Below are 12,816 nucleotides of genomic sequence, written 5' to 3'. Positions count from 1 at the left end.
GTTTGCCATGAAGTGATGGGACCGGATGCCATGATCTTAGTTTTTTGAATGTTGAGTTTTAAGCCAACTTTTTCTCTCTCCTCTTTCACTTCCATCAAGAGGCTCTTTAGTTCCTCTTCACTTTCTGCTATAACGGTAGTGTCATCTGCGTATCTGAGGTTATTGATGTTTCTCCTGGCAAAGCTTGATCCATCTTGTGCTTCATCTAGCCCGGCATTTTGCATGATGTACTCTGCATATAAATTAAAGAAGCAGAGTGACAGTATTTGGAACCAATTTGGTTATGTAGGTTTTTAAAATTAAAAAATTAGGTTAAAATTTTGAGATGGGCTATTAGGTGTAAGGATTTTAAAACTTGTTTTATATTTCTACATTTTGAAGTTAACATTAAAATAGTTTATTAATCTTGGTAATGATGAAAAATTTCTTCATTAAAATATGTTTTCAAGTATGTTAAATACTGATTTATTTGTAAGGTTTTAAACAATAGATTCATTATTTTTTCTCTAGTCACCTCCAGGTTTAAAGAAGAATTTAATGCGTACTTATGAATCTTGGACTCCTGAGCAAATTAGCAAAAAAGATAACATACATCGGGCTCATGCTCTCTTTAGTTTTGCATGGTTTCATGCTGCTTGCCAAGAAAGAAGGAATTACATTCCACAGGTGAGTAAGAGCATGTCTTGGATATATTCTAAGGAGAACATTTTTTATTAGAATATTTTTACAATTTATTGTAAGTAGCTAACTATTATGTCTTAATTTGATTCATGATTTGTGTAGTGTTAATCACTTAGTTGTATCTGACTGTGACCACGTATACTGCAGCCTGCCAGGCTCCTCTGTCCATGGAATTCTCCAGGCAATAATACTGGAGTGGGTAGCCGTTGTGTTCTCTAGGGGATCTTCCTGACCCAGGAATTGAACCTGGGACTGCAGGCAGATTCTTTATCATCTGAGCCACCAGGGAGGCCCCATGGTTTATAAATGTATATGTCTAATTCCGTCTTTTCTGTTAATCTTCTGGACTGTGTATGGCTATCTAGTTTACATCATTTTGAATTAAAGTGTTGAGAACGATGTGTGAACCATCATAACCCATCATTGTTAAGGTATTGTTTTTATGGTTAAATTCTCACGGTCATCTCAGTGTTCAAAAACTGAATTCTCATAACCTATTTTTCCTTCAGTATAGCCTGCTCAATAATAGGCATTAATATCTGTCTACTTACGTTAGAAGCATGGGAGTTATTCTTGATACAGTGTTTTATCCATAGCCTCCCTACACTTCCCATTTGTACTCGACACCACAGTCACACGAGACTTCTTTATTGTCTTTGAGTCCATTGAGTGTTCTCACTATAGCCTCTGGCTTTTTTTGCTAAACCACCAATGAACTATTCGCTCAGTCGTGTCCTACTCTTTGTGACCCCATGGACTGCAGCCTACCAGGCTCCTCCGTTCATAGGATTCTCCGGAGTGGGTTGCTATTTCCTTCTCTAAGGGATCTTCGCAACCCAGGGATTGAACCCAGGTCTCCCAGATTGTAGCCAGATGCTTTAACCTCTGAGCCACCAGGGAAGCCCCAAACTACCGATAGACCACGTTTTTTCATTGCTATGGCAGTCCTACCTGGTACCAATCTCTCACTTTCTCTCCAAATGCCTATCTTAGCCCCAAATTTTGTTGCTCTTCCATCTTTAAACTTTTCCTGTCTTCTTTGTTAAACTTTGTCTACTTATGTTGGGATACCCTTTCCCCAAACTGCCCTCCTCATCTGCCCACCTTTGAGCCTTTCTCTATATTTCAGTTACATGTCAAAATGAGAGCAAAGGTTCTGCAGTTTGAGTCCTGACTCTAGAATTTCCTTGCTTCAGTAAATTACTTTAACTCCTGATTAGCAACAGTTCCCTTGACTGTACAATGATCATATTTACCTTCATTGTGAGGATTAAATGAGATAAATGTGTGTTTAGAAGTGCTTAACCCAGTGCCTAGCACACAGCCTGACAATAAACACTTGTCAGACCAGTGGAAGAGTAAATAATAACAGCAGCGTGTTGTTTCATACAGTTATGTATGATACTTATCAAAGGGTATGCTTATTATTTTCATTTTACAAAGGTGGGACAGTGAATTTCAATGATAATTAACTTGCTGAAGGAATCATTCCTAAAAAGCTGTAGAGTTTGGAAGTGGCCAGGCTTACCTTCCCCTAAAGCCTTTTTCCCTAATTTCTGTGACGATTGTCATTAGCTTAATGTACCAATTAATCCTGATGGATACATGAAAAATAGTGATGCACTTTTATTGAGAAAGCAAAACTTACATTTTAAAAACAAAGTTAGAGTTCATTTTTTTGTTGTGATACATAGTATAAATTTAAAAGCAATGAAAATGCTTCCAAATTAAAATTTAGTCTCCTCCTTCCTTATCCCCTGCTACTCAGTTTATATTCCCAAGACACCAACTCTTCACCATTTCTTGGATGTCCTTCAAAAATGCTATATAAATTTACATATTTTATGTAATATTTAATAAAGTTTAGCTGTATTATCTTATTATTTTTATTAATTCTCAGGGGCTGTATTTTTTCTTTTAGCCTATATTGAATTTTCTTTTAAAGAGTATAAGGACAGTTATACATGCATATATATCTTTGAATACTGCTTATAGTTCTTTAACATTTTAAAATTTGTTTTGATAGGGTTGGACCAAGTTTTATGAGTTTTCTTTATCAGATCTTCGAGCTGGGTACAACATTATTGACAGGCTCTTTGATGGTAAGTTCTCATGATGAAAACTTTGATCTCTGGTGTCAATGGAAAAACTTGAGGTCTTATTAAAAATATGTTTTTTTCAAGAGTGACTTGACTTCCTATTATAAAACTTGCTTTATATTTTGTATTTTATGTTCTGAATGCTATGCTTGTGAAAATTATCGATTGTGGTCATTAGCTTTGATATAATCTGTTAGATTCCTGATTGATCTGTAGCTCCCAGGAAGCAGAAAGCTAGAAAGACCTTGTCTTTACTTTGTGGCCTTCAGCAGTTTCAGGCTTCTACTGAATTATTTATAACTGAATTATTAATAATTTTTAAAGGAGCTATTAAAATTCAGGAATATGGTAGACTAAGAATCTGTGGAATCATAATTGCGTGATTAAGTGAAATCAGGAATAAAGGTACAAATAATAGAGTAAAATAGGAGAGCAAACAAAACCATACAGTAAGATCCCTTGAGACCACCTAACTTGCTGCCTCTGGAAGACAGGACTGGTCCAATCCCTGAGGGTCACTGTTCAGGGCCAACTCAAGGGGACACCAGAGTGTAGAGGAAGAGAAGAGTATGTAGCTTAAAACCATCCCAAACAGAACTCTAGATTCTTGTCTTTCCCTCCCACCCTGCAGCCTTGCCAAAGTACTCTTCCCTGAGTCTGCCACATTCCAGTAAGTGGTACCACCATCCATGTCGTTGTTCAGGTTCAAAACCCATCAGTCACCCTGGATTCTTCTCTTTTTTTAATCCTCAGATATCCAGTGTTCTGGCAGTTTCTGTCCCCTTCATGTCCAAGTCACATCGAGATTCTGTTCAGTTTTTTCAGTTTCATCAATGCCTTGGTGGTCCAAGCAATAGCTTCTTTCAAAAATTCTCCGCAGAGTAACCAAATTTATTTTTTAGAAAATTAAAGTGAAAGTGAAAGTCGCTCAGTTGTGTCCGACTCTTCGTGACCCCATGGACTATATAGTCCATAGGATTCTCCAGGACAGAATACTGGAGTGGGTAGCCTTTCCCTTCTCCAGGGGATCTTTCCAACCCAGGGACTGAACCCAGGTCTCCCGTGTTGCAGGTTGGTTCTTTACCAGCTGAGCCACCAGGGAGGCCAAAAGTAAAGTAAAGCAGACAATTTCCTTTTAAAGCCTATAGCCACATTTAGCTTCTTTCTGTTCCTTGAACAAACCAGGCTTGTTCCTACCTGAAGGTTTTGATAGGTCTCCTGCCTTTTGTCTGAAATGCTCTTCTTCCAGATCTTCATGTGGTTTTCTCCTTTTCTCATCCGCATCTTGTCTGAGTGGTGTCCTCTTCAGAAAAGTTTTTTATTACCGCCAAATCTAAAGTAATCTTCCAATTGTTCTCTATTCCCTTGTTCTGCTTTATTGTTTTAATACATTAGAGGTGCTTTCTTATTCATTCATTTATTTTTAAAATTTTGTTCATCTCTTTCAACTAAGTTTAATCTATATTAAGCAAGGTCTCTGACTATGTTTTTTGCTCTTTATGTCCTTAACACCTGCAGCAGAGCATATCCCATGGTAGTAGGCACTGTTATTGTTTGTTAAATTAATGGCATGAGAATTTATTATGTAACTTGTTTCCACGAAAGAATAAGGATAGACATCTAGCATGTGGCCATGCTTTTTTGAAGTTTTCTTCTTTTTGTTTTAATTTTATTGAAGTATAGTTGGCTTACAGTGTTTCATGTGTACAGAGAAGTGATTCTGTTGTACATATATATGTGTGTGTATGTGTCCTTTTTCAGATTGTTTTCTATATAGATTATGGCAAGATATTGAATATAGTTCCCAGTGCTGTATAGTATATCTTTATTGTTTATTTTATATGTAGTGGTGTGTATCTGTTAATTCCAAATTCATCCCACCCCCTATGTCCTTTTTGGTAACCATAAGTTTGTTTTCTGTGTCTGTGAGTTTGTTTCTGTTTTATAAATAAGTTCATCATTTTTTTAGATTCCACATATAAGTGATCAGTCAGTTCAGTTCAGTCATTCAGTCATGTCCGACTCTTTGCGACCCCATGGACTGCAGCATGCCAGGCCTCCGTATCCATCACCAAGTCCTGGAACTTGCTCAAACTCATGTCCATCAAGTCGGTGATGCCATCCAAATATCTCATACTGTTTCATCCCCTTCTCTTCCTGACTTCAATCTTTGCCAGCATCAGGGTCTTTTCCATAGAGTCAGTTCTTTACATCAGGTGGCCAAAGTTTGGAACTTCACCTTCAGCATCAGTCCTTCCAATGAATATTCAGAACTGATTTCCTTTAGGATGGACTGGTTGGATCTCCTTGAGTCCAAGGGACTTCCAAGGGTCTTTTCCACAATTCAAAAGCATCAATTCTTTGGTGCTCAGCTTTCTTTATGGTCCAACTGTTACAGCCATATATGACTACTGGAAAAACCATAGCTTTGACTAGACAGACCTTTGTCAGCAAAGTGATATAAATGATATCTTATGATATTTGTTTGTTTGTTTTCCTGTATGACTTAGTATAATAATTTCTCGGTCCACCTATATGCTGCAAATGGTATTATTTTATCCTTTTTTATGGCTGAGTAGTATTCTCCTCTGTGTGTGTGTGTGTGTGTGTGTGTGTGTGTGTGTGTGTGTGTGTATGCGTGCGCGTGCGCACATGCCTGTGGGTATATATATATATTTACACATATACCATTTCCTCCTTATCCATTCATCTTTTGATGGGCACTTAGGCTGTTTCCATGTCTTGGCTCTTGTAAATAGTGCTTTATGAATGTTGAGTACAAGTTTCTTTTTTAATTAGAGTTTTCATCATCCCTGGATATATGCCCAGGAGTGGGATTGCAAGATCATATGGTAACGCTATGTTTAGTTTTTTTAGGGAACTTCCTTACTGTTCTCCATAGTGGTTGTATCGATTTACATTCCCACCAACAGTGCTAGAGGCTTCCCTTGTCTTCACACAGTCTAGAATTTATTGTTTGTGGACTTTTTAATGATGGCCATTATGACCTCATTGTAGTTTTCTTTTGCATTTTCCTAATAATTAGCAATATTGAGCATGTTTTCATGTGCCTGTTGGCCATCTGTGTGTCTTCTTTGGAGAAATGTCTATTTAGGTCTTCTCTCTGTTTTTTTGGTTCAGTTTTTTTTTTTATATTGAATTATATTTGTATATTTTGTATACAAAATGCTATTTGTATATTTTGGAAGTTAATCCCCTGTTGGTCTCACTGTTTGCCAATATTTTTTACCATTCCATACGTTATCTTTTTGTTTTTGTTAATGGTTTTCTTTGTTATAAAAAACCTTTTAAGTTTAATTAAGTCTCACTTTTTCATTTTTACTCATTTTTCTTTAGGAGACAGGTCCAAAACAATATTGCTATGATTTATGTCAAAGAGTATCCTGCCTATGTTTTCCTCTAGGAGTTTTATAATATCCAGTCTCACATTTAAGTCTTTAATCCATATTCAGCTTATTTTTGTATTTCATGTTAGAGTATGTTCCAATTTCATTCTTTTACATATAGCTATCCAGTTTTCTGAGAACCACTTACTGAAGACTGTCTTTTCTCCATTGTATATTCTTGGCTTCTTTTGCTATAGATTAATTGGCCCTTAGTGTGTGGATTTGCTCTTTGGCTTTTTATTCTGATCTATTGATCTAGGTGTCTGTTTTGGGGCCAGTACCACACTGTTTTGACTACTATAGCTTTGTAGTATAGTCTGGAGTCAGGGAGTTTGATTCCTCCAGCTCCATTATTCTTTCTCAAGGTTGTCTTGTCTATTCAGGATCTTTTGTGTTTCCACAGAATTAAACATTTTGTTTTTGTTCCAGTTCTCTGAAAAATGCCAATGGTAATTTGATAGGGATTGCATTGAGTCCATAGATTGCCTTGGGTAGTATGGTCATTTTAACAATATAGATTCTTACAGTGTAAAGACACAGGATATCTTTCCTTCTGTTTATGCTGTCTTCAGTTTCCTTCATTTGTATCTTCAGGGTATGGGTCTTTCACCTTCTTTGGTAGGTCTATTCCTAGATATATACTTTTTATTGTGATAGTACATGGGGTTATTTCCTTAATTTCTCTTTTTGATATTTTGTTATTTTATAGAAGTACAACAGATTTCTATATATTAATTTTGTATTCTGCAACTTGACTAAACCTACTGATGAGCTCTAGTAGCTTCCTGGTGGCACCTTTAGGATTTTATGTGTATAGAATGCAATGTGGAAGCAGCAGCAGTTTTACTTCATCCTTTACAATTTGAATTCCTTTTTTCTTTTTCTTCTCTCTTTTCTGTGGCTATGAATTTCTAAGCTGTTTTGTATGAAAGAGGTGAGAGTGTCCAATCAAGAAACAAACATTACCAATACTTTAGATTATACTCTAGTGCTGCCTTTCAGTCGGTACTGTTCTCCAAGTTCCCTCACCCTTATTCCTGTGATAAAACCAGGTACCTACGTATATAGACTAGGTTTGCCTGTTTTTATAAAATCGAAATCATACATCATGTACTCTAATATTTAGATTCTTTCAGCTAATGTTGTATTTGAGAAATTGTTACATATCAATTATAGTCCATTTATTCTCAGTGCTATATAATATTCCATCCTGAGATTGTATGTCTTCTGTCAGGTGTAATATATTTGTCAGGTATGTATTAGCAGTAGATAGGATATTAATTTATTTGTTCCCCATTGCTAGTTAATGCCAAATAGTATTCCAGGTGATTTTCTTGCTTATTTAAATTTTTTTAAATTATACATCAGAAAAGTACACATAAATGTACAATTCAATAGATTTTCAAAAAGTGAACCTTTGTAACTAGTCCAGAATCAATAAAAAGAATGTTACCAGCATTCTGGAAGCATCTCCCCCATTCCTTTCTCCACATGATACAGCATTTCCCCATTTTGTGCTAAGGGGCAATTCATTTTATAATTAAGTTGTTTTCAGGTTTATTTTAAAACATATTTTTGAGGATATTTACGGGTATTTTGTCTTGCTTAGAAACTTGGTAATTTTCCAAAAGGCTTTTGAACATTTATTTATTTTTATTATATCACTATGAGGCATATATTATTAGCACCCTTTTAAGATGAGGAAACCAAAGCATAGAGAAAGTGAATGATTTCATTATGTTTCCAGCTTATGATGGAATTAATTAATAACATCATGATTTATATATAATATATTATACCACTGAAATTATTATAAAATTAAGATGCTTTAAAATTATATTGAATCTCATGATAAAAGTCTTTGCTGTATAACCTTATGATTACAAAATTTCCTGATATTAAGGGACTTCCACATCTGGAGAATTAAATGCAAAAATGGGGAAAAGTTCATTGAATTTTATAGTAATAGAATAGAACTAAGCTAGTAATGCTATCAGTGATCTTAAGTAGGTAGATTAAAATAGTGTTTCTGCATTTATTGCTGTCGTGGAGGAAGAAATTTTCCTCTACCCTTCTAGGTTCTTCTGGCTGGTCAAAGAATTAAATTGACATGAAATGAATTAATAAGGGAAGATGGTGGCTCAGGTGGTAAAGAATCTGCCTGCAATGCAGGAGACCTGGGTTTGATCCCTGGGTTGGGAAGATCCCCTGGAGAAGGGCATGACAGAGCACTCCAGTATTCTTGCCTGGAGAATCCCATGGACAGAGGAGCCTGCTGGGCTGCAGTCCATGGGTTTGCAGAGAGTCAGACATGACTGAGTGAGTAAACACAGCACAACAAATAAACAACAACAACAAAATAATAATATTTGTATATGTGAGAGAGTCAAGAAAACTAAGTAACCTGTATACTGGCCGAAGCTCTCACCCTAGATACCATCTTCAACTAAAGACAAAAAAGTAGTGAAGTGGGGGTAGTGGTGTTAGCCTTCAAAAGGGAGGAAGGCAGTTTATGTGGAGATGCAAAAAAGCAAATGTTTAGAAGGAAATCTCTGGATTATGCAGTGGGAAACAGAGAGGAAATTTGAAAGACTTTGCCACGTTCCTTCCTGACCACCATATCTAGTTTATACTGTACTTATCTATGGTGATAACTCCCTTCCTGGAATTGGTCCTCTATGATTATATTAATAATATTAATGAGCATTAATGTTAATATCAAGGCCAGAAAATTAAAGTTGCTCAGTCATGTCTGACTCTTTGCAACCCCGTGGACTGTACAGTTTATGGAATTCTCCAGACCAGAATATTGGAGTGGGTAGCCATTTCCTTCTCCAGCTGATGTTCCCTTCTCCAGGAGATCTTCCCAACCCAGAGATCAAACCCAGGTCTCCCATATTGCAGGTGGATTCTTTACCAGCTGAGCCACAAGGGAAGCCCAAGAATACTGGAGTGGGTAGCCTGTCCCTTCTCCGGGAGATCTTCCGAACCTAGGAATTGAACCAGGCCTCCCTCATTGCAGACAGATTCTTTACCAGCTGAGCTACCAGAGAAGCCCTAATATTGATGAGCATTAATATTAATATCAAGCCTTAAGGAATAATTTAAATGCTTTAAATATGTATTATTATAGTCTATAAATACAGCTAGAGCCTGAAATTTGTTTAATATTTTAGAATATTTTTAGAAAACTTCTAATATCTTAGAAATGAAACAATTTTTTTTTTAAAATTATAGGTTCCAAAGATGTACAGTGGGAATTTGTACATGGTTTGCTTGAAAATGCTATTTATGGAGGACGCATAGATAACTACTTTGACCTTAGAGTTCTTCAATCATACCTGAAGCAATTTTTTAATTCTTCAATAATTGATGTATTAAGCCAAAGGAATAAGAAAAGCATTTTTCCATACTCCATATCTCTGCCAAAATCCTGCAGCATTTTGGTAGGTAAAATTAATTGTTTTCAATTTATTACCAGATTGAAACTTGCATAATTTCTTACATTATTAAAATATGTTGCTTCTTTTCACAAGTACAAGCAGTCTTCACTCACAAATACAGATTATTATTTATTATGCCAATATGCAGCCTGATTCTCTAAACTCTAGTTAGGTGTCCTATTGCTTTTGGATACTTACTGAGCACTGATTGATGATAATAGTATTGATAGATAGATAAATCTTAAAAGCGGTGGCCTAGGAAAATTTCTAAATTGTAGGGCAGTTGTGAAGATCTGGAATGGGAGGATATACTACTTGTTTGTAATTATGATAGTGCTCTGATACAGTAAATTTGAAAAAAGCAAATATTATTCAACAGATATCTATTTCATATTCTGGTTTATAAATTTAAAGTAGTTCTAAAGCTACAAGAGATATTAACCTAAAAAGATTTCATAGAAACATTTTTGTTTATATGAATTTATTTTATTTGACTGTAGCTTTTTGCTTTGAGTCATCTTATAGAAGTTTCCTAGAATGCAGTCATCTTTTCCAAAAAATAGTACAAAATGTAGCCCAAAGATTTCGGTTATTTTGCTACCAATTTGTATTTGTGTAAATGCCCCCGAAAAATGTTTTTATTGCCTGGAGTATTTAAATTACATGTTTCTTCATGAATTACAAATATACATATATTTATATACTTCTTTCAGTATTGTGCCTTTTCTCTCATTCAAATATTTTTCAAGAAAATGCCTTTGTTTTAGTAGCATAAATCAAAAAATAAAATCTTGACTACCAATATTAAATATGTTACTCTTATTGATATCTGGTTTTTTTGAGTATTCCATCTTATTTTATTTTTCAGTATCTTCCATTCATTTAATCATTCAACAATACTTATTGAACATTTGCTCAATAATAACCCTGTTCAAGAATTGTGGATCTCTTGATGCATTGGTAGAGTTTACTTTTTAGTAGAAGAAACTTGGAGTCAGTGTGCAGACAGAAATATCACAGATATTTATTATTACATATTTATTTCTGATAAATACATAGTACACGTGTTAGCATACCCTGACAAGACTTTTGTCTCTATTGTTTGAAGTTTAAATTGAAAAATGAAATATATATAGGAAAGTAGATGTCATAAGTGCACAATTCAGTGCATACTTGTACATTGAACACATGAGTATAACCAGCACTGGAGTCAAGAAACAACATTATCAGCTCCCCGGAAGTCCTTCCACTTTTAGTTACTGTCTCCCCACACAGGATACATTAACCTAATTTCCAAAAACCTGTGTTCAGTTTTGCCTCTCTGTTTCATGTAAAGGATATCATTTGGTATACATTCTTTTGTGTCCAAGTGAGAATAAATCAGTTTGGATACGTAGAAGTCTGTTACTTAGGAAACATGTCCAAAGTAGAGACGATTCCCCAGTCTCAATGAGAAAGTTTCACAGATATTTAAAAATGAACCAAATGTATAAATACAAAGAAAACAGTTGTTTTAAAATTATAAGATAGTATGTGATTTCCCTGGTGGTCCAGTGGTTAGGACTCCATGCTTCCACAGGCAGCGGACATGGGTTCAATCCCTGGTCAGGGAACTAAGATCTCACATGCTGCAAGGCACATCCAAAAAAGATGATGAAAAGAAAAAAGAAAAAACAAGAAAAAAAATTTTTTTAATTTAAAAATTATAAGATGATTCACTAGAGTCAATGTTTAGCTTTCTATTTAATTGAGTTACATAGAAGGAGAAAGCCAAAGTTTCCCAGGAGAGAACACTTAGACACACACACACACACACACACACACACACAAATGTGTGCATATACACAAGTATACACGCACATATAATACATATATATTTATGCATATCTACTAATATGATGTGACTGAACACCTTAAGGAAGTTTACTGCACTATAGGAGAGAAAAAATTTCAGAGAACAGCATTTCTTTTCAAGCTTTGACGTACTTCCTGGAGTTTAACTCCAGCACCTGTGTCTTGGAAATTCTTGAGAGGCAGCTGCGAAGGATGAGAAAGGATGAAGGGGGTGGGGGCAGAAGATGAGGCTGCTCCATTAAAAACAATTTATCCCACTTCAGCAAGAATAGTTTAGATGCATATAGAATACCTGCCTTAAAATAAACTTGTCTCTTCATGAAAACAAACAAAATAATTTCCATCTTTGGACCAAACTGAATAAATCATCTTGGTCTACTCTTAGTTTCCTATCTAGCTTCTGAAGTAGAAACTGTTCGGGTGAATGCTTGACAATCAAGCCTTTGTAGTGCTTACAGTAAGTCTTGGGATGAAAGGATAGGATTATCAATGCATTTCATCACACCTCACCAGTGATGACTAACTGGAACTGCTCTATAGTAAAGCAATTTACAAAGTAGTTCTTGTACATCAGACTGTGTATGTATATGTTTCTGAGGGTTCTATAAGTATTTTTAAAAAAAGATTGTTAGAGTATTTATTTCATTATAAGCAGAGCTATACTCTGCTGATTAGTCTTTGGTAGGTTACAGGATTCCAGCTAAGCTATTTAAAATCTTAAAGGATGATGCTGTTAAAGTGCTACTCAATATGTCGGCAAATTTGGAAAACTGAGCAGTGGCCACAGGACTGGAAAAGGTCAATTTTCATTCCAATCCCAAAGAAGGGCAGTGCCAAAGAATGCTCAAACTACCATACAGTTGCACTCATTTTGCATGCTAAAAAGGTTATGTTCAAAATTCTTCAAGCTAGGCTTCAGCAGTACATGAACCAAGAACTTCCAGATGTACAAGCTGGATTTAGAAAAGGCAGAGGTACCACACAGTGGTAAAGATTCTGCCAGTGCAGGAGACACAGGAGATTATAGTTCGATTCCTGGGTTGGAAAGATTCCCTGGAGAAGGAAATGGCAGCCCACTCCAGTATTCTTGCCTGGGAAATTCCATGGACAGAGAAGCCTGGTGGACCACAGTCCATGGGGTCACAAAGAGTCAGACATGACTGAAGCAACTGAACACAAAGGAACCGGAGATCAAATTGCATTCATTGGATCATAGAGAAAGTAAGGGAATTTGAAAAGAAACATCCACTTCTGCTTCACTGACTATGCAAAAGCCTTTGACTATATGGGATCACAACAAACTGTGGAAAATTTTTAAAGAGATAGGAACAT

The 12,816-nt window shown here is 35.7% G+C and overlaps 1 protein-coding gene across 4 annotated transcripts in view; it reads left to right on the top strand.

Annotated features, from left to right (window-relative positions):
• Positions 1-12,816, top strand: part of DYNC2H1 (dynein cytoplasmic 2 heavy chain 1) — a 493,166-nt gene that overhangs the window by 232,296 nt on the left and 248,054 nt on the right. For all 4 annotated transcript variants that reach the window (XM_069554796.1, XM_069554794.1, XM_069554793.1 and 1 more), the window contains exons 79-81: positions 511-666; positions 2,708-2,783; positions 9,425-9,633. In XM_069554796.1, coding sequence (XP_069410897.1) covers positions 511-666; positions 2,708-2,783; positions 9,425-9,633 — 441 coding nt within the window. The remainder of the gene's footprint in view (positions 1-510; positions 667-2,707; positions 2,784-9,424; positions 9,634-12,816) is intronic.

Source organism: Ovis canadensis, chromosome 15, assembly GCF_042477335.2.
Source record: "Ovis canadensis isolate MfBH-ARS-UI-01 breed Bighorn chromosome 15, ARS-UI_OviCan_v2, whole genome shotgun sequence".
In the NCBI taxonomy this organism is placed as follows: domain Eukaryota; kingdom Metazoa; phylum Chordata; class Mammalia; order Artiodactyla; family Bovidae; genus Ovis; species Ovis canadensis.
This window is presented reverse-complemented; position numbering and strand designations above follow the sequence as displayed.